The sequence below is a fragment of the Mauremys mutica genome, chromosome 13 (assembly GCF_020497125.1).
Source record: "Mauremys mutica isolate MM-2020 ecotype Southern chromosome 13, ASM2049712v1, whole genome shotgun sequence".
Lineage (NCBI taxonomy): Eukaryota > Metazoa > Chordata > Testudines > Geoemydidae > Mauremys > Mauremys mutica.
The window spans coordinates 10,515,165-10,534,804 of NC_059084.1; the positions used below are offsets into that span (position 1 = coordinate 10,515,165).

General features: G+C 43.3%; 1 protein-coding gene across 3 annotated transcripts; it reads right to left on the bottom strand.

Annotated features, from left to right (window-relative positions):
• Positions 1-500: 500 nt before the first annotated feature.
• NELFCD (negative elongation factor complex member C/D) lies at positions 501-13,253 on the bottom strand. 3 transcript variants are annotated; one of them, XM_044986180.1, is made up of 15 exons: positions 13,103-13,253; positions 11,997-12,112; positions 11,721-11,830; positions 10,153-10,262; positions 9,582-9,689; positions 8,316-8,468; positions 6,352-6,482; positions 5,443-5,608; positions 4,667-4,801; positions 3,984-4,123; positions 2,780-2,894; positions 2,287-2,382; positions 1,927-2,067; positions 1,337-1,466; positions 501-933 (listed from the first exon to the last, which is right to left on the bottom strand). In XM_044986180.1, exons 1-15 carry the CDS (start codon positions 13,166-13,168, stop codon positions 899-901), a joined length of 1,752 nt encoding a protein of 583 aa, XP_044842115.1. In that variant the 5' UTR covers positions 13,169-13,253; the 3' UTR covers positions 501-898. The 3 variants fall into 3 exon arrangements, with proteins under 3 accessions (XP_044842115.1, XP_044842116.1, XP_044842117.1); XM_044986181.1 differs by having other exon boundaries at positions 11,997-12,109; positions 13,103-13,183; XM_044986182.1 differs by lacking the exon at positions 13,103-13,253 and adding an exon at positions 12,712-12,729 and having other exon boundaries at positions 502-933.
• Between the last annotated feature and the right edge of the window lie 6,387 nt (positions 13,254-19,640).

Here is a 19,640-nt window from a genome sequence, read left to right on the forward strand (position 1 = left end):
TCTCAGTGGTTTATTTCCACAGCTCATCTCCACACTAAATTAGTAAATGCTAAAGTAATAAAAAAAGCTACACCAAGAATGTTTAGATATATTCAGATAATTTAGCTACAGTACCAACTGTGACATGGTAATGAAACTTACCAGTAATGTTTAACACATCTATTAAAAAAAAAAATAAATTCTGAACAAGGCTGCTTGCACACAGGATTTGTTTATCAGTACAGAACTAGCCTTGATTATTACAACTCAGTTTGTGTTCCACAACACACCTAGTTTTTCAGAAGGTAATTTTGTAGGATATTCAGAACACTCACCTGTAGAACGCAACGACGAGAAAAATCATTCTGGGTTCTCCGCAGCACAGGACTAACTGTGCTCATCAAATCACAAGATCAAAGCCTGCAGCATTCAGGGTTACAGTCACTAGAAAAGTGGTGAGGGAGAGTGTGTGTGTGTGTGTCTATATATATATATAAACGTGTGTGTGTGTGTGTATGTTTATATATATATAGACACACACACACACACACACACACACACACACAGGATCAGTAGAAGACATTTCTACAAGCTGTGAAAGTAACAAAAAACATTCCTTGAAATATGACTATTTCTCATGCTTCTCTTAGGCTGGCAAACTTGATTTTTGTAATAAAAATATCCTGAAGTATTAATCCATGTATGGATTGACCATTTCCCAAAGATGCAATAGAAGACTTCCAGAACAAAGTTCAAAGTTACTGTGCAATATGAATCAGCAAGCATCTCTACACTTCTTCCTTGTTGGCTGCATTGTATTATCCAACTAGAGAACCCTACTGGTGGTGGGCATAGCAAGGAAGTGATTGTCCATAACCTCAGTATTCATGGTGCTCTGCATTCTTGTTTTATCGCTTCCTTAGTTCACCATAATGAAGTTAGATTTGCAATGAGCTTAAAGAAAAAAAGATTTAAAAAAATTGTTCAGCATGTTGTTTTAGTTATAACCACTTTCATGTGCAATGTCTACATTATATAATTGGTTTGAGTCTAGGGAACATATTGACCCTTTTTGTTCTCAGGCATGAGTGTGCTATGGAGGCAATAGGAAGGGACTTGCTCTGCTATACAGCAGCCTCTCTAGAAGCACCGGTGAAGGACTTTCAAAAGAAGTCCCATCTAGCCATCCCTGATTAACAGAAACTCTCTCCACATAGGTCTTTAAGAGGAAAGGGAAACTAGAATGTACACAATAGTGCCTGTATAATATATTCTATTAACTGTAATCCCCCTCCCAGAAATATCTTCAGAACGTAAGGGCGTACATAAGGGAGTGAGGAGGGAGCAAACATCTTACCTATGAATTCTGTGACAGGGTCATGTTCACCTTCTGTTTTAATAGTGCCTGCAATGCTTTCATTCTCTAAGATTGGAAGGAAAAGCTGCACAAAGTCTGAGGTATATGGAGGAGCAATCACATCCAGTACCTGAGATGTCAGACAGAGAACTGTGGGTTACTTTTCCAGTTTGGTGATTGGCAAAGACAACTGACTTGTGTTATCCTCCTCTCTTAAATCAAACTGGTGGTATGTTACTAATTCACATTTCTTTCACACCACCTCTAGTCTCCAGCTATGCTTCGGCCATGTGCTGCCTCTAGCTTGCTGATGTTGCAGACAAACCAGTTTAGATCACTACAGGAACTCCTGCCCTCTGAAAACAGTATGCCATGTCCTGGTGAGTGTCCAGTGTTAAGTATCTCTCTCAGAATCTGATGTGTCTTGAAATACGGGTATTTGTAAAATCATCAGTTAGTAATTTCTACTAATAGTCTAATCCAAACGGCTATAAAACCTATATTAAATCTCATCTGGTTATGTGTTAAGTTGTCCCTTTTCAAAGCAAAACCAACAAAAAGTGCTACATGAATAAAAGTGAGCAGCTGACCTCAGTAACAAAGTATCTAATGAGTGAGATGTCTGTGTCTAGTTTCTCCAGACACTTGCGGATATAACCGACGACAGGTAGGACATATCCCCGACTGAGTAAGTGAACCATTCTGTCCAGAAGGGTTTTCTTCAATTCCAGCTGAAAAGACAAGAGGAAAAAAAGCCATGCATATGAATCAGAATCACCTAAAAAAAGGTGTCAATGTTCATCCTTATTTCAGTCTGTCAAGTAACTTTTTATGATGACATAATATTCTTGAAGCAAGTTCCACTGGGAATTGTTGGTGCAGCAAGATCAGTCATCATGAGTCTGTCTAACAGATAAGGAGCAACAAAGAACAAATCCTCAAAGTATCACCTGTTCCATGACATCAAGCTGGGAGTGTTCCGTTTCAAAAAGCTTGACAAGAAGTTGCAGAACTTGGGGGTGAAGCAGCTGATGGCATGTGCTGATCTGCAAACATGAGGTAGTGTTAGGATCACCAGTACTTCTACTTTAAAAGACAGTTATTCAAGCAGGCTTACCCTTATTTTCAGTTATTGATCCAGTGATCAGTACAGAATTCTTCAGGATTGGATGTGTACAACTGCTATTCATCCCTTTGCGGGCTATAGTTGCCAACTCCATGGGATTTGCTCCAGGAAATCCCATCTCATGGTACCAAGCAGTTAACTTGGGGTACTGAAATGGATTCATCTCAGTAAGTTTACTGGGTTACAGTAAACTGACCGATGTAATCCAGTGTGAGACTTCAATGGACTTTGGATCAGGCCCTTAGAATCATTCCACTCATAAACCTAAACATTGCCATTACCATCACCACCCAGTAACATATCCCTTAAGGTCTTACCTCGTCTAGTAATGCCAAATGCACTGGAGTGTGATCAGTCTGAAGCTGAAAATATCGTGGTTCTGACACTGTCCAGTCCACCCACTTTAATACACCCATTGCCACCACAGGAAACCTAAATAGAATAAGCTCCATTAGACAAACTGATTTTAGATACTCCATCCTAAAGTGCGGTCTTAGTCTTGCCTACAATCAGCTGAAAGTTTCATATTTAACTTAGATTAGAATTAATACTCAGAGAAGAAAAGAAATACTCTTCCTGCTACCAGCATGTTCACAACAGGCTCCACTGATAAAGTAAAAGGAGACACTCAGCCTAGAGAAATTCCTTTTCCCTTCACAAGGATGCTCCTTTAGCAGAGAATGGTATGTCCCATACACAGTGGGCAAGAAGAGCTTTCTCCACGTAACATACTGTAAGGCTGAGCAGGCCCAAGAACGTTCCAGTCAGACTATTCAACATCAGCTGTCTCAGACTTGGGGAAGGACTGGTGTGTGCGTGTGTGTAAGGATTTTTGTGCTGAGAAAGATTCATTAGGTAGGAAAAAGTGACTCCGGTGTGATTCATCTCCTTCCAACTGTACAAATGCACAGTCTTCTACAGTACAGAACATTTCAGTTTGGGGAATGGAGTAATAAGATGGAGGTAGACTAAGCCGACTTGATTACAGATTGATCCTGATGAGGTATATTTGAAGCCTCAATGTTGCTTACACCTTGCAAATGTGGCCATGAGACAGATATTTCACATATCTGCTCAGAATGATTCTCCTAATACTGCCCACAAGGAAGCAACTGCTCCGGAAGAGTGAGCTGTGAATAGAAATGGAAATAACTTCCCAGTTCAACATTCCCAGAAAAGGTCTTTTTGGGCCTAGTTATCTATCCAGAACACAGCAATTATGTCAGGACTTATTACTGAGAAATAGACCTTCCCATGAACAGCAATTTTGAAGAATGAAGGAGTTTCATTAAAAATACGCGGCTATATTACATAATACAGAAAGGAAAGAGAAGCAAGAAAAAACAGACAGAAGCCAACATCTAAATAGCTATCTTCTGAAGCCAGGGACATGTGTAGCATTATGAATTACGAAACAGAGCTAGTTGCAGCTTTCACTATTTGCTGCCTTTATTACAATGTAAATTGTACTTTCTTGTTAACAGAAAGGAGTTTCAGCTTAGAAATAGATTTTCTACCTACCTGATGCACTGATAGAGGGTGCTCAGCTCTGCAACCAGCTCTGAAGCTCCTTTGTTTTCGTTGCAGCACAGATTGTGAACAGTTTCAACAGCTTTTGAAGTCGATTTGAGCTCATCTTTGTTTATGCTCACTCTCTTGTTCTAAAATATTTCAGAATTAAGCTCTGCATGCAAGACTTGTGAATTTACAGGAAATTGTTGGCTGTTTAGGGAAAGACTTATTATATGATGCGTCTCACATAGCTTTACCCTTCTCAATGCTGAAATCTGTATATAATTTGTGAAGTAACCGAAGTACAGAGGAGTGTAAAGTACTAAAAATGTTTCTCTTGTATTATTAAAACAATTTTCATAATTTTAAATTAATTCATTTGCTTCTAAAAGGAGAGTTCAGATTTTCTAGCACAGCACAGACCTGCAATTGCTACTCTAAGATATAATGGCAAAAAACCCCAAACATCTAATTCCAAACTTTTACTCTCCTGGCCTAATCTACAGAAGACCTGGAGTTCCCATTTTTTTCAGTTGGAGCTGGGGGTATTTAACTCCTCCGAAAAATCAGGTGCACACAATTTTAGCCTAAGCAATGATGGAATTTAAAACAACAAGCCTGGATTTTCCTTAAGTATATTTACATTAATGCATTAACTTTAACTTCTACACAGTCAAAGAATCTGATATTACCTTTTTCCATGTCTCCACTACACTGGCTGCATATGCTAATATGTGGATATATTTGTGTTTATGGTCCTGATTGATCTTAGCACCTGGCTTAAATAGTGACTGCATGAAAAGGTCCAGAAAGGCAGGTACTCGAATCTGTGAAGGAAACACAGGGTTTCATTAGTGCAACAGATTAAAAAGCACCAAATAAATATCTGCATCTTGGCACACACACAGAATAGGGTACAATAATGCATTATCTGCTGAGTGATAGACCAGATGGTTTAATGGGTCATATTTTTAAAGGGGCGCACATCAAAGTGCTGGCACAAAGTGGAGGGTACAATGAGTAGCACTCACAATATTATTTAGATATCTAAATTTTCCTGTTTATTACTTAAACCCCATACATAATCAGGTAGTTAGAAATCTAAACAGTGTAATTGCACCTGTAATTAACTGTGCCCATAACAGACTGGCGACACAAAATTATAAGTCACTTTTAAAACTCTGACCTAATAGATCTTTTCCATATTTAACTTTGGGGAAGTGTTGTAAAAGCATTCTTAATTAGATGCTACAAATAGCATGTTCACATTTCTGTATCCCTTAATGAGAGGAGTCTCCATAATGAGTAACTGAGTGCTAGCAAGGGGAAGCACTTATAATTTTTTCTTATTTTGGTACTTGTACTGCACCTTGTGCGATGGAGCCTGAAGCCCCGAGTAAGGCCTTGAGATGCTTATATCACAGAAATAAAAAGAAAAACTTAACAGTATAAAGAGGTAACTACGAACCAGTTCTACTGGAGGAGGGTCCATGCTTGTAAACATTTTGAACAGGACTGTGATGTCTGCTGGATTCAGAGCTCCTTTGGATAACATGGCACCGAGCGCTTGACATGCTCGAGGGTAGGAGGCTGCAGTACCCAGGGCTAGAGTGATCTGACTAGCATCGTGGCCTCTTGGTAAAGAGCAAGACACACATGGGCATTATATTTTTCTTATAAAGAAACTGAAACATGTTAATTTTAGCCTCAGAAACATACCAATAGAATAATCAGTGTTTGTCATCTAGTGTGCAGAGAGCCTTAAAAGACTGAACCCTTTCCTCAGCGAGGCCTTGGCTACACTGGCGCTTTACAGCACTGCAACTTTCTCGCTCAGAGGTGTGAAAAAACACCCCCCTGAGCGCAAGATACAGCGCTGTAAAGCGCCAGTGTAAACAGTGCCCCAGCGCTGGGAGCCATCCCCACGGGGAGGTGGAGTACCTGCAGCACTGGGAGAGCTCTCTCCCAGCGCTGGCGCCGCGACCACACTCGCACTTCAAAGCGCTGCCGCGGGAGCAGTGTAGCCAAGCCCTGAGATAATACTAATGTGGCTACAGTAGGAAATAAAACATTTGCATAGGGTATTTTAACACGTTTTACACAGTCAGAACATCGACATTACTTAATTCTTTCATAATGGCTACTTCAGGTATCCCAACAGAGGAAAAAGGGATCGTTTGTTGTTCTGTAGATATTTGTTTATTGACCCTACCTGAGCAGCTCTCTTACTGTGCAGCTTTATCCTACTATGAGCAGGATGAAGAAATTTAGGAATTCTCTATTTCAATCAAGAATGGGCAAAGCTGACATTTTGTGACTTATACTTTTACCAGTGAAATTCTGCTCATGTAAGAAAGACAAATTAACAAAGACTTACTTCTCGTGAGCAAATCGCTGAACTTCCTGAGCAATCCTGTGCACAGCAGACCCACCTTGCTCTTCTTGGGCTAATATGGACATCATAGACTGAGCAAAGAGATATGTGTGTTCTCCATGGCAAACCATTTTCTGTAAACACATTCAGGGAGATGTTATTCGCCAATGTGAAAAATCTGGGTCACCCTTCAACAAATATATTGCCTTAATAGCAGCAGCAAGGGTTAGTTATGGTGCTAAATAACTGAGTAAGATGTAATGTAAATGGAAAGGCGATACCATAGAAAATCAAATACAGAATGACATCCTTGTATGTGATGCTATTCCAGGACAAGCTACATCTAGAGTTCCTGCTTCACTTTACTACCCAACATAAAAGGCTTCTTAGAATTCTCTCTCCTTCACCCAACTGACAGATCTCCTGGTTGTCCAGTATTTCTCTCACTAAATTTAGAGAATGAATTAGCATTAAGCTAGCCAAACCTCACTACAATATTTAACAGAAAAGAACATGCACTTGTCACAGTTCAGGGCAACTGCATCTGTATTTTCCCTCAGTGGTACACAAAGGGTACCCACACTCAGGCATCCCACTCCGCATCTGTTGCCTCTCTTGAATGGACAGACATGTCTCTATCCCTTCTGATTGGGGCATTCCCAGGCTACACAGTTCCCTTGACTTTACTGTGTAATTCCTAGCACTGAAAGGTTGCCCTAGGACACCTGCATGCTCTCTCTTCAGGATGGATAACAGTACAATTGCTTGAGATAAGTTACCACACAGTTCTTTCTAAGCAAGCCTACTTTATTCTTAAGAGAATACCTATTAAAAACAATAAAAGACACACACGCTAATAAGATTACCAGAGTTCATCCCAACTCTCACATGGGCTTTGGCAGATGCAGTCTTTTAATACCCCATCTAGGGGCATCCTTGTGGTTACAAGTTCATCAGAGCTTCAGCTCAGAACAAGCACACCGTCTTATGAGGCCCCAGTAGGCCAAGTCCTTCCAATCCTCCCCTAAGCACTGGGACCCTCCATGAACCAGGGTTCCTGTCCATTTGCTGGAACAGGAAGAAGGCCCTGATGTAGATTAAATCCCAGGCTTTTATCCAGAAGTATTTCCTTTGTCTGTTAGTCCCTGAAGAATCCAATATGAACTAGTATATTTATTTCTCTGCACGAGGGTGACTTCAAAGGGTTGATAATGGAGGAAGTATATTAGCCCGCCCTCCCTCCTACTGGAAGGTACATACACTGTCACAACACAAACACAACTGCATTTTACTACCATGTTCCCAAAGGTGTTAACCCTAATGAATGACGTTTAATTTAGTAACAGAGCAACATCAGCAAATTCCCAGTCCCAGACTTTCCCCCAGAAACGTGCATCTTGTACTGCCCAGTCCTCCCCGGACAACACAAATTCATATAACGTCTACAATTTTATTAATAGAAAATGATGTGCACAAATCCCAAATGGAGTTTCCCAAACACTTCAATCCAAGCACTGTTGGCTGCCGAGGAACTTCTAAGAGTTGCTGCCTTGAGGACCTGCATCATAACCAACATCCTTCTGGGTCTAGATTTTCCAGAGCACTACGTTATGCCAGGTCTGATACCCCACTGTGAACTGATAGCATGTCAATCAGGACACTAGTGATACTGCTGAAAGCATAATGAGTTCTAAAATTCCTGCTAGACTTCTGCACCTTCAAATTATTCAGATTAATAAACCTCAAAAAGTGTCATCTCAGCGGCCCATACAAACCCTGGTGGTCAAGACTTTGAACAGTATAAAAGCTATTTTTGATCCATAACTCTTGGTCTACAGTTTTTTCTGGGGGCCCATAAACAAGACTGCATAACCATTTCACAACATTTTGAAGATACACTGAAGTTTCTACACCATCACCAGGGAAGCAGAGAGATTCCTTTTGACAAAAGGTAAAAAGACACTTACCGCAAACTCTGGGAGGTTCTTCTCAAGGTTTTCTTCCCCTCCATCTAAAATTGTAGCCAGAGAAGTACGTAGCACTCGAGAAAAGACTTCTAATTGCTGACATGCTGTTGATACACTGGTTATTTCCCCTTGATAACCAGCATCAGATATAAGCTATAACAACAAACAACACTTAAAATGATTTTTGTATCTTAACACATCTTAGGAAGTTTGGGTGAAAATACACCGCACAGAACGTTAAATGAGTCTCTGCATACTCTCCATGGAATCCAGGTAATACAAATAAATAATCATCAGCATCTAGACACTGACTGAAAAATATGACGATAACAGGACAGGTGGATAAACCCAAGTCATAGAACATTCCCTGTACTTTCTGAAAGGGAAAAAGATAAAACGTCCAACACATAATATAAAACAATGCCTTTCCGTTCCTTCTCAGTGAAGGGTTTTGCTAATGTCATCAATTGTTAAAGCAAAGTTAAAGCAGTTCATATAAAATATAAGAATCACCATGAACTAAATTAAGTGTTCTCATCGCTATCTGGGACCACTAAGTTACCTGTAAAACCTTACACAAAACAAATTCATGGAGCACACAGGCAAGCCAGGAGACTATCTACTTCTTGACACACTACAAAAAGAGGTTAACCATTGGTCAGCTGTTCTATCGTCTAAACAAAATGGGTTGATGGTCAGTCTCCCTTTACATCACAAAAATACACCATAACTGTTGGCATCCTTGCAAGTGGTTTAAAGGAGGAAATCAAGAATTGGTCCCCTGATACTCAGTGATCCTTCTAAAAATAGGGTGAGGTACGCTGTGGTGAAGCTTGTACTGAGGATATCTGTACAAATACCTGCTCTTCACCTAACCAGAATGCTATAGATTTCAGTACATTATATTTCATATCACCAAGCTCACTTTAAAGAAGTCCCACCACATGGCAGTCATAAGGAGGGTGGTTTAGGTTGCCTACAAATGAAATGGAACAAATTACTATTAAAAATCACACATGTATATTACTGTCTTTGATCCTTGATTCAGTTATGTCAAACTAAAAGAAAAATATTTTTAACATGCAGTCTGCAACATTCTTCCCATAGAAAATAGACTTTTAAAATGCACAGAGTTAACAATACAATAAATAGTATTAATATGAATGCACAGAGATTGGGGAAGGTTACAGTTGGCATGTAATGGAAGAAGAATTAGAAATCATCGTTTCAGTAATAAGCTGTTTATTAGACTCCACGATTGATTACCTTGACAGTAAAATTAAGCATCAGGCAGTCTGGATGGGCTTCAGCCAGTTTGTAAAAAAGATCTCTCCATGTAGGATGTGCTATCATTTGCTCAAGCCAGGCTGGAGTCTGCAAGAATTACAGTGACAGAAAGAAATACTGCTGTACAGTGCAATAAAAATCCTGAATCTAAACATTTATAGAATTCAACAGATTCTACTGCTTAAGCTTATCCAGAGTAAAATTTTTACATGCATTATTTCAAGAGTCTTGAAAGAGAAATAGCTAACTGGAACCTTGTAACAAAATAAAATGTATTCAGCATTAAGCAGTTTCCACTGTCTAAGTGAACCTACAGGGCTTCTCAGATATGCAGAGTAATTTTAAGAGAGAGTTAGTTTTAGTAAAGTATTAAAGAGGAAGCTACAGCTTCCTTGCCCAGTATTTGAATCCAAGGGCCATATTTACCTTGGTCTAAAGAGATACAATCTCGTAAAGCTGAGCTCAGAGACATTATGTCCAACAATTGCAACCCTGAGTTTGGCCACTGAGCAGCTGGTCTGTACTTGGCCATGTGTATTCTATGTATTACCTCGCCTTCCTCTGTAAAGATGGAATCTGCTTTCCGAGGGTCAAAGTGTTTGATGAGTAAACTTTTCAAGTGGTTTTCTACAGTTTCCTGAACCTGCACTGGCTCAACACCTGCAAGGAAGGAAATGTCACTGGGTGGAATCTAAACTGTCAGAGTAGTAGCAACTCCTTGAAGTTTCTCATGACTATTAGAATAATAGAACAGACGTCATCTAACAAATTAACTAAGAGGCAAAAAGGGAGACAATATTCAAAACCCAAAATAGGCATATCAAGCAGTATTAGATCAGATATGAAGGATTTAGGATTTCTCTTTCCTAAACACAGACCTACCAGCTGTATTACACAGGCGCACACATGTTCAGGTTACACTAATCCTTTTCTCAACTTGTCTTCTCCACTCATGTGAGCAAGCTGGGCACTGACATTTACAAGACAGCTAAATAGGCTGATAAGTATGTTTCAATATCTTGTCTGCTCACAAGAAAGCATATGGAGAATAGACAGTGAACCTACATGGCTACAAACTAAAAGAGAGCTGCTTCCCATATGACAGATTCAAATACATGCCCACCAGCCTTCCAAGTACACCTCTACCCCGATATGACGCTGTCTTCGGGAGCCAAAAAATCTTACTGTGTTATAGGTGAAACCACGTTATATCAAACTTGCTTTGATCCGCCGGAGCGCGCAGCCCTGCCCCCTCCCCACCCCCCCGGAGCGCTGCTTTACCACGTTATATCCAAGTTCGTGTTATATCGGGTCGCGTTATATTGGGGTAGAGGTGTATCCTTCTGAATAATGTGTAATTAAGTAACCAGTATCTGTACTGTGATTGCAGTGATTTAAGACATTTCCAACAGGTGCATGTATTCTTTTCACATTAGTTACATTTGAATCTACCAAGATGTAGATTTCACCCCTTCATTACACCATGGCAAAGATCCAGCAAAATTTACACTGTGAACTTGCCCCTTCCTTCAGAGGCAGAACTGCAGAAATCCCAGAAGGTTTGACAGTAAAGAATTTCAATCTCAATCAGTACTTTTGAGAACTACATTTACAAAACTGTATATTTAACTGATCCACAAAAAGCAGGCTGCAACTAAAATGTAGTTAAATCAATATTAATGTTATGCTATAATAAGATGTTAGGTATTTCTAGAGTATCTATCACAACACTACCTAAGCACTAGTCTCTTTACATGGGATTAAAATAATAGACAGAAAGCAGAAAGTCTAATATACAATAGCTCCTTTCATACTACAATTTTAGTATTTTAGTGTTCATCACCACACTACCTCACTCATCCCTTGGGTACAATTGTGTTCTATTAGACAGCTGCCACATCATTACACAAAAGTGGAACTAAAAATATATTCTCATCAGGTATATCGGGATTCAAAGCAAAAAAATGAATTTAGTCATATATTTAGGTATAGAATGGCAACTTGGACATCAACCACCTTTTGGGTATGATCAATGTTATATCTGCCAACAGTTCAGAAGTTTCTGATGTATAAAGAAAAACTACAGCCACAGGACAATGTTAGACCACTGTAGCGTACCTGTTTGAATGAGCCACTCTGCCAGTAGATTTACAGTTTGTGCCACTGCAGTATAATTCTCTGACAGCAGTTGGATAACATTTTCTGGAGAGCCACCTGCCTGGAAATACCTGACAAAGGGATTAAAGGGGGGGGGCAGTTATTTCAAAATTAACTGAAGAAACAGAAAGTATTCCACCCCTATGTAAAGGCAGAACAATGGGCTTAGGTATCATTTTCAAACTCTCTGTTACATGCAACATATTATCATTACATATAAAAATCTTTTATATTCACCTTTTTAGAGTGTTAAATATAGAGGGCTCCATTATATAATCTCGAGTGGAAAATTTATGCAAACATTCTTGCTGGACTTCAGCATCATCTTCTCCTTCTCCATACTCATCATCCTGCTGTTTACAAACACAGAGTCAGAGTGCTTATTTCTCTTTTACATTTGTTTTTTTTCTACTGTGCTAGTTACATTTTAAATATCTTGCTTGTTGCCCATAAAGGTGCATATACACACCATGATTTCCTACAGCAAATGCCTTCTACAGCAGAAAGCACAACCTCTTAACAGAGTTTACTTCAACACCTACCACATTTAGGGGTGAAATGTATTTTTAGGGGGAAACATGTATTTTTAGGAAAGTGAGCACAATCAAACCTTAAATAATAATACTGCAACTGTTGACTCTGGGCATTAAATTATAAATCTCTTGGAGCAAGACATATCTCTTTCCTTTATACTTTTTTTAGCATCAACTGTGGAAAAAATCCAGGCACCAGAAGCAGCCATCAAGAATAGGATTTTTTAAAATATACCCCACATTTACAGTATTTGCCACATGAAGGGGACTGGCAGGGTCTAAAGATCAACCATGATTGCCTGGAGCTCATCCCAAAGAGGACAGGGGCTCAAGAGCGGCCAGGTTTTGCTATCAAAGGGGAAACCATTTTTTTTAAACTCCTGAAAATCACAGAGGGGAACCCCTGTGCCTGCTCTGACCATGCCAATGGGTGAGCAAGTAGGAAGCAGGCAATCAGACACATTTGGGGAGCACCCAGGGCACAACACCACACCCTCAGCATGGCAAGAGGAGAGCCTGTGCTGCTATGTGCAACGGAACCTGCTTTGGTGATGGAGCAGTGGGGACAGGACAAGGGGAGAATCGGCCTCCTCTGGGAATACTTCTTACAAGGGGGGGGTAGAGCCCCCCGCCCAACATTCCCGCCTCTGCTCCCCCTCCAGAAGGGACCTCCAGCCACAACCCCTCAGCCAGGCTCCAAGCTCCGGTTCTGCCCAACACCCCTTCCTCCGCCCCCCACACTGCACCCCCTCCTCCAGTCCCCCCCGGCTCGCCCTTCACCCCGCGCCCCCTCCAAGCTCCGCCTCTCACCGCCCCGCCATCCGCATCGTCCCCCCACTCCGCCGCGCTGCCCCCGAAGTAGTCAGTGTCCTCCATGGGCGCCTTCCGCTGCGAGCCTCTGACTGAAACCCCCGCCTCCCAGCCCGGCTCCGCCAGCCGAACCAGGCCTGGCCCAGGAGGGGGCGGGTCCCGCTGGGCGGGGAAGCAGCGCCGCAGGGCCTGGGCTGGGCCGGGCCTGGCCTGGCCGCGTTGGCTGAGGTGGGCGGGCCCGGGGCCGCGCGCGGTGGGGGGAGGGGCTGCGCTGCGCGGCCATGAGGAAGGCTCCTCGGCGCTGCGGGATCACGGCGCTAGCGCCCGGCGGTCGGGTCACCCCGCGTGGCGCGTGCCCGCTGCCCCGGGGCAAACATTGCGGAAAAGGGCCCCGCGCTGCTGGCGCTTGATGCTGTTGGGCGCAGACCCTCCATGCGGGGCGCTGAGTGCGCCACGCCGGGCCGGAAAGCTGCCGCCACAGGGCGGCGCGCACCCCCCCCCCCCCCCCCCCCGTGTCTCGGGAGGCCGTGGCCGCCCTGCGTGCCTGGGTCCGGGAGCCGGGGCGCAGCGGGGCCGACACCGATGTGCTTTTCCGTGCAGGACTGGGCCCCGCTGCTGGCCGAGCTGGTGCGTCAGCCGCCGTTTGGCGCGCGACTTACCTCAGAACCGCGCCAGGCAGCGGCCGAGCCCGCGCGTAGGGAGGCCCGGCCCGGCCCGGCCCGCGCCGGGTGCTGGTGGTTGGGGCTGTAGCCAGCCCAGCGCGACGCGTATTTTAACACCCCCCCCCCCGGTTTATGTAGTTAAATGTTCACAGCTGAGCAAAACTCGGGGGTTTAAACTCCCCCCCCCAACATTTATTGAGTGACATTGTCACAGTTGCGGGAAGTTAGGGGGAGGGGGATGGACAAGGATCAGCTGATAGAAAACCGGGGGGGGGGGGTCTCAAACTTCCTTGCAGTGCGGTTCCCCGTCTGACAACAAAAGCTACTAGGGGGCGGGAGGACAAACCCTGAGCCCCACCTACCCATGCAGGCGGGCCAAAGTCGAAGCCCCAGGGCCTCAGCCTCGGGGGGGAGGGGGGCTGTCACCTGCGCCCCACCACCCTGAGCGGTGGGGCTTGGGCTTCAGCCCCAGGTCTCAGCAAATCTAATGCCAGCCCTGGTGACCCTGTTAAAATGGAGTCGTGACCCACGGTTTGAGAACTGCTTAGTAGACATTAGGATTCAAAAAGTTAAAAATTTATAACTGTTAAATGATCAATGTCACCTGCCAAAATATACAAAGTATATATCCTTAAAATCAAGTAAGCTCTCAAGCAGCATTTTTCTTTCTTTGCCTAGCCATAAATGTTGATGATCAATAGAAATCTTTTCTCTTGTGTTTGTATGTGTACGGTGAAATTGATGTTTACCAACATTCACCCATAAAAACCAAATCCTTCCAAGCCTACATGTGGGGTTTGATGGAGCAAGCCACAGGTTAATAAACAGCAGGTCTGTGAATATCAAGAGAGTAAGTTTGGAAGATCAGCCATGAGCCCACTTCTCCAAGAGGTTACCCCTTAATGCCCAGGAGGTTCCCAGCACCTCACAGGCTCAGGTACCTGGTCAGAGATTGTTCAAACAAAACCTGGGACCCCCTGCCCAGTGATCTTTGTCTCCCAGCCCACTGTTCCATTCTCCTGTGCCATGCCAGCAGTTTGTGTAGGTGGTGTGGGGTGCTGCTGTTATTCTCAAAGAGGTTGTGATCCAGGATTTACACCCAAGGAGAATTGTGGGTGGAGATTGTGTGTTAATAAGGAGGAAAGAGACTAGGATGCTCTCGAACCAGAGCCATAATAAAGGGAGGGAGACTCCAAATCCCAATGGTACTCAAGTTATCCCCATGATTTACTTTTTACACCGAAGGCGTCATGCAAGCTGATTTTCAGTGGCACTTAGATTACCTGGCCACTGGTCCAGGGGGCTCTGCATTTTAAATGAAGCTGCTTAAACTTTTTAAAAACCTTATTTACTTTACATACAATAATAGTTTAATTATATATTATACACTTATAGAGACCTTCTAAAAACGTTAAAATGTATTACTGGCATTCAAAACCTTAAATTAGAGTGAATAAATGAAGACTTGGCACACCCACTTCTGAAAGGTTGCCGACCCCTGTTCTACACCATGCATCACTGAAGAATGGGTCCTTAACATCCTATTACCATTAGTGGGCCTCAGGAGTCTCCTGCAGTTACAGATGTGGCAGCATGGTGTGAAAGGGCTCTAAGTCGTCTTTACAACAAGCACATAAGAAATTATGAAATAGGATCATTATTGTTTTTGAGAGGGGAGAGATGGGTCTATGGATGAAGCATATTATCCTCCTGGGGGAATTGGTGCAGAATTCATGTCCAGTGCAGATTTCTTTGCTTCCCCACAGAAAAATGACTTTCTGATAGGGAAGCAAAGGGAATCTGCAAGACTAGACACACACCACTCCCTAGCTGCGCAGGTACATCATGTCAGGAACCTGGAGCAGCCAGCGGAGAGGTAAATCACTGCAGAGCTAGGGACACCTCAGCCAGTGACTCCTACCCTGAGCCGGGATCAGCTGCTAGTACTGGCTGGGCTGGAGGCAGGAGAGGACAGGACTTCCTCTTTCCCTGCATGGAGTGGCTGGGGCTGTGTCAGACCCACCCCCAGAAACCTCCCCAGCTGCAGGAAGCACAGCATCCTCCCCTGCTTCCTGCCCCCATTGCTCCTCAGCTGCGGGGAGGAGGAGTCACTGTATGGGGAGCTGCTCCCCATCCGCCCAATCCCCGTGCATCTGGACTTCCCATACCCAGACACCCCACCAAGCCTCACCCCAGACATCCAGAACCCCACTAGCCTTCCATACCGAAACCCCACCCCATTGAACCTCAACCCCTGAATCTGGAGCCCCCTGCCTCCGGATCCTCACCCCTGCACCCAGCCCACCCCCCACAGAGCTCCCTGCACTCAAATTCCCACCCTGATGAGCCCCACCCCCCTGCACCCCCTGAGCCCCCACATCCAGACCCTCATGACACTGATCCCCAATTAGTTCCACTCAGACCCCCACTCCACCAAGCCCCACTCCCCCAGCACCCATACCCCCTGCTGAGACCCTCACACTCACACCCCTCTGCTGAACCCCAACCACTTTCACCTGGAAGCCCCTGCAGAATCCCATTGCCCCTGCACCTGGAACCCTCCCAACAAGCCTCTGTGCATCCAGATCCCCCCTCACCCAGACGCTCCACTGAGCTGCCTGCACCGATTGTCCCACACAGAATCCTCTCACCCCACATTGAGCCCCTCCATACTTGGATCCTGCCTGCCCCACATCTGGTGTGCCTGGCACAGAGGAGCAGGGCCCCAGGGTGTTTCTGTGTCAGTCGGGTGCAGCCTCACCACTGAGTCCACATCCCCGGGGTGGGGAGGCTGCTCAGTGATCTCCCACCTTCGTGCAGCCAGTGACCTGTGCTCCCCACTGCCATGCTGGAACCTCTGCATTTATTTATTGATAAATAAAACTTGCTGAATTTTGAAATATTGTGTGCAATTTTTTAAATTTTTTGGCACATAGTGCCCTCAGGAGTAATATACAGATGGTTTATTTGTAAATATGAATTGCATTGCATTTCTGTTGTCTTACATATTCAGGGTTTCCTTTACTAGATACTATGTAAACATAGGTCTGCCTCTTTTCTTGGAAATATTTAAAATATTTCTATTTAAACCATAATTCCAGCTACCATATATTTAATAAAGGGGGAAAAGGAGCTTTGATGCATCTCTTCTACATAAGAAGTTCCTTTTGTTGCTTTCCTGAAGTTCCAGTATTCACTGCCTCTATAATTAGCATTTGTTTTGCTTAGGGAATTGTGAATGTTTTACATACTTGCTGGAAACAAATTGTTGCTCTCTTTCTTGCTCTTTTAAGCATGTTTGTAAAAGCCACTGGTTGGTAAATTATGGGTGAGACCATTTTGAGCACGGGCAGATACAAATAAAATGTGAAAATTAAAGACTGGTACAGTAATGGCGTTTTCCAGTGTGGGGTGTGTTTGTTCTTTCTGTTCCAGTTTCAGTGATTTATCCCTGGTTACAGTTGCTACCAGAAATTGAAGGCTAAAGGCACAATAATATTAGCAAAAAACATTAAGCTCGATGTCGGTTAGAAGAGAGAGGGGAAGTAGATACACACTACAGTTGTGAGTTAGTAGCAACAGCTTCCTATTTACTGTTCTTTGAAATGCTGCGGTGAAATGGGAAAGCCAGTGATAAGTTTGTTATTAAATATTTATGTTGTGGTTGCATATAAACACTACACCAGGTTAGGGCCTAACATGTAAACAATTACCTCCCCCCCTTTTTTTTAACATTAGGACATACTCTATATGAAAGACATCCATTTGTATGATCTTATGGACATAAACTGTACATCTTGTTTACTAAATTAAAAAAAATAGTTCCTGGTGTGTCCTGGTAGTAATAAATCATATTAAGACCAGAGATCATGTATTCTACAGCCATGGCACAGAATTGTGTTCCAGAGTCTGAGTCTCTTGTGTGTTTGCATGGGTTTTTTAAGGTATACTTCAAGTTTTTCTGGTTGTGAATAAGACCTTCTAAATGATAATCAAGTGGTAATTATTGCCTTCCTGGATCTATAGAGAGCCTGAAACTGTAGCTCTGAAATCTGAATTACTCTGCTCATTCATTTAATCTGATGTTACCTGTAAAGCCTACAGATAACATTTTAAATGTCAACATTGATAACTGTTTCACTGCTCATCAGTGGAGGGAATCTGGAACGATGAGGATGCACTGCTCAGATGATCCTGCTATTGTGATCTCCTTTAGCCACGCAGAGCACCTACCTGTACAGGGTATGTATCGAGCAGATGTTTTACTCCCTCTCCACGCACACAGTAAACAGTAAAAGCAGCAAAGAGTCTTGTGGCACCTTATAGACTAACAGACGTTTTGGAGCATGAGCTTTTGTGGGTGAATACCCACTTCGTTGGATGCATGTACTTTCACCCACGAAAGCTCATGCTCCAAAACGTCTGTTAGTCTATAAGGTGCCACAAGACTCTTTGCTGCTTTTACAGATCCAGACTAACACGGCTACCCCTCTGATACAGTAAACAGTGTAGATCAACCTTTGTGTTGACTCTTTGAACCCCATATAGCCCATGTCAGAATTTGGCCCTCTGATGTTTAGTCCAGATGTACAACAGTTAATCAAATTAATGTGATGTGGAGTGGTAACCTAAGGAAATAGGCCAACAGTGATGCCAAAGTGAAGGGAAAAACTGGAACAGCTGCACCAGGAAGGGGATAAAAAGGCAGGGGGAGGAGGAAAGGAAGAGAACATAAAAGCTGAAATGAAAACTAATCAAACAATCTATCTTTAAATAAGGCAAAGAGATGAGTATTATCAGAACAGAGAGCATGTGAGAGGGATATACAGAGTCCCTTTGTTTTAGTTCAAATTGACTTCCTTTCTTAAGTTGTATAAGAGCTTATGTGTGAGACATAGGAGGATGAGGGTGTATTCTGGGGTTTGGAGGACAGCCCAGAGCATAGCTGATTAGTTACTTAAAACATTCTTTATTCAGGTTCCCTTTAACTGGAGGGAGGGAAGTACACTCTCTTCCATGCTTGTCTCCATCTCATGAACTCATGTAGTAGAAAGGAGCAAAAGACATGTCCATAATTATTTTCCAATAGGACCTGCTAGAGATGCACTCCCTGAAATATCCAAGTGATGATAAACTGTGTTAGTTTGTTCCATTTGCAATTTTGATTGGATGAAATAGTTGTTTGCATCTGCCCTGAACTGGGTGTAGATTGGCTGTATGGCACTTCTCCACAAGCACAGCTGTGTTTCATTGGTGGGCATTTGTAAGAGTTTTAGGAGCAAAAGTTCTAGATGAATATAGGATAATATCTCCTGATCCTGCCAAGGAGGAAAAGAGACCTCTTCACAAACACAAGGACTGACGAGACCGAAGCAAAAGGAGAAAGGAGCAGGCCTGTGATACTGTTCTTCACTTGTGCTGACACAGCTTCCTGGCTGTGGGAGAGTAAGACAGCAAAGTAACATTTCAATTATTAAAGCAACACTGACCATTTTTATGAGAAAAGACTTGGAGTAAAGTGACAAAGCCTGGAGGCCAATGGAAATCTCGCTTTAGAATAAAGAGCATGTTCTACTCCTGAGGGCACCCTGCACCAAAACATTAAAAATTGCAGAATTTTAAAATATTGTACACAGAATTTTTATTCGTCAAATAAATATGGAGGCTCCAGCATGGCATTGGGGAGAACAGTCCACCGGCTGCACAGAGGTGGAAGATCACTGTGCAGCTCCCACTCCGGGACATGGACTCAGCGGTGAGGCTGCATCCAACCCTGACAGAGCGCAGGGACCGGGTCTGCCCCAGAAACCCCCCAGGCCCTACCTGTCCATGCCAGGTGCACTGAGTGTGGGCAGGCAGGCTCAGGAAGGATTCAA

Excerpts from the sequence above, each read along its gene's own strand:
- NELFCD (XM_044986180.1), bottom strand. The coding sequence starts at position 13,168 with ATGGAGGACACTGACTACTTCGGGGGCAGCGCGGCGGAGTGGGGGGAC. Across the intron at positions 6,483-8,315 it reads AGAACCTCCCAGAGTTTGCG|AAAATGGTTTGCCATGGAGA; the intron begins GTAAGTGTCTTT and ends ATGTGTTTACAG. Across the intron at positions 4,124-4,666 it reads TAGTGGAGACATGGAAAAAG|AACAAGAGAGTGAGCATAAA; the intron begins GTAATATCAGAT and ends GAAATATTTTAG.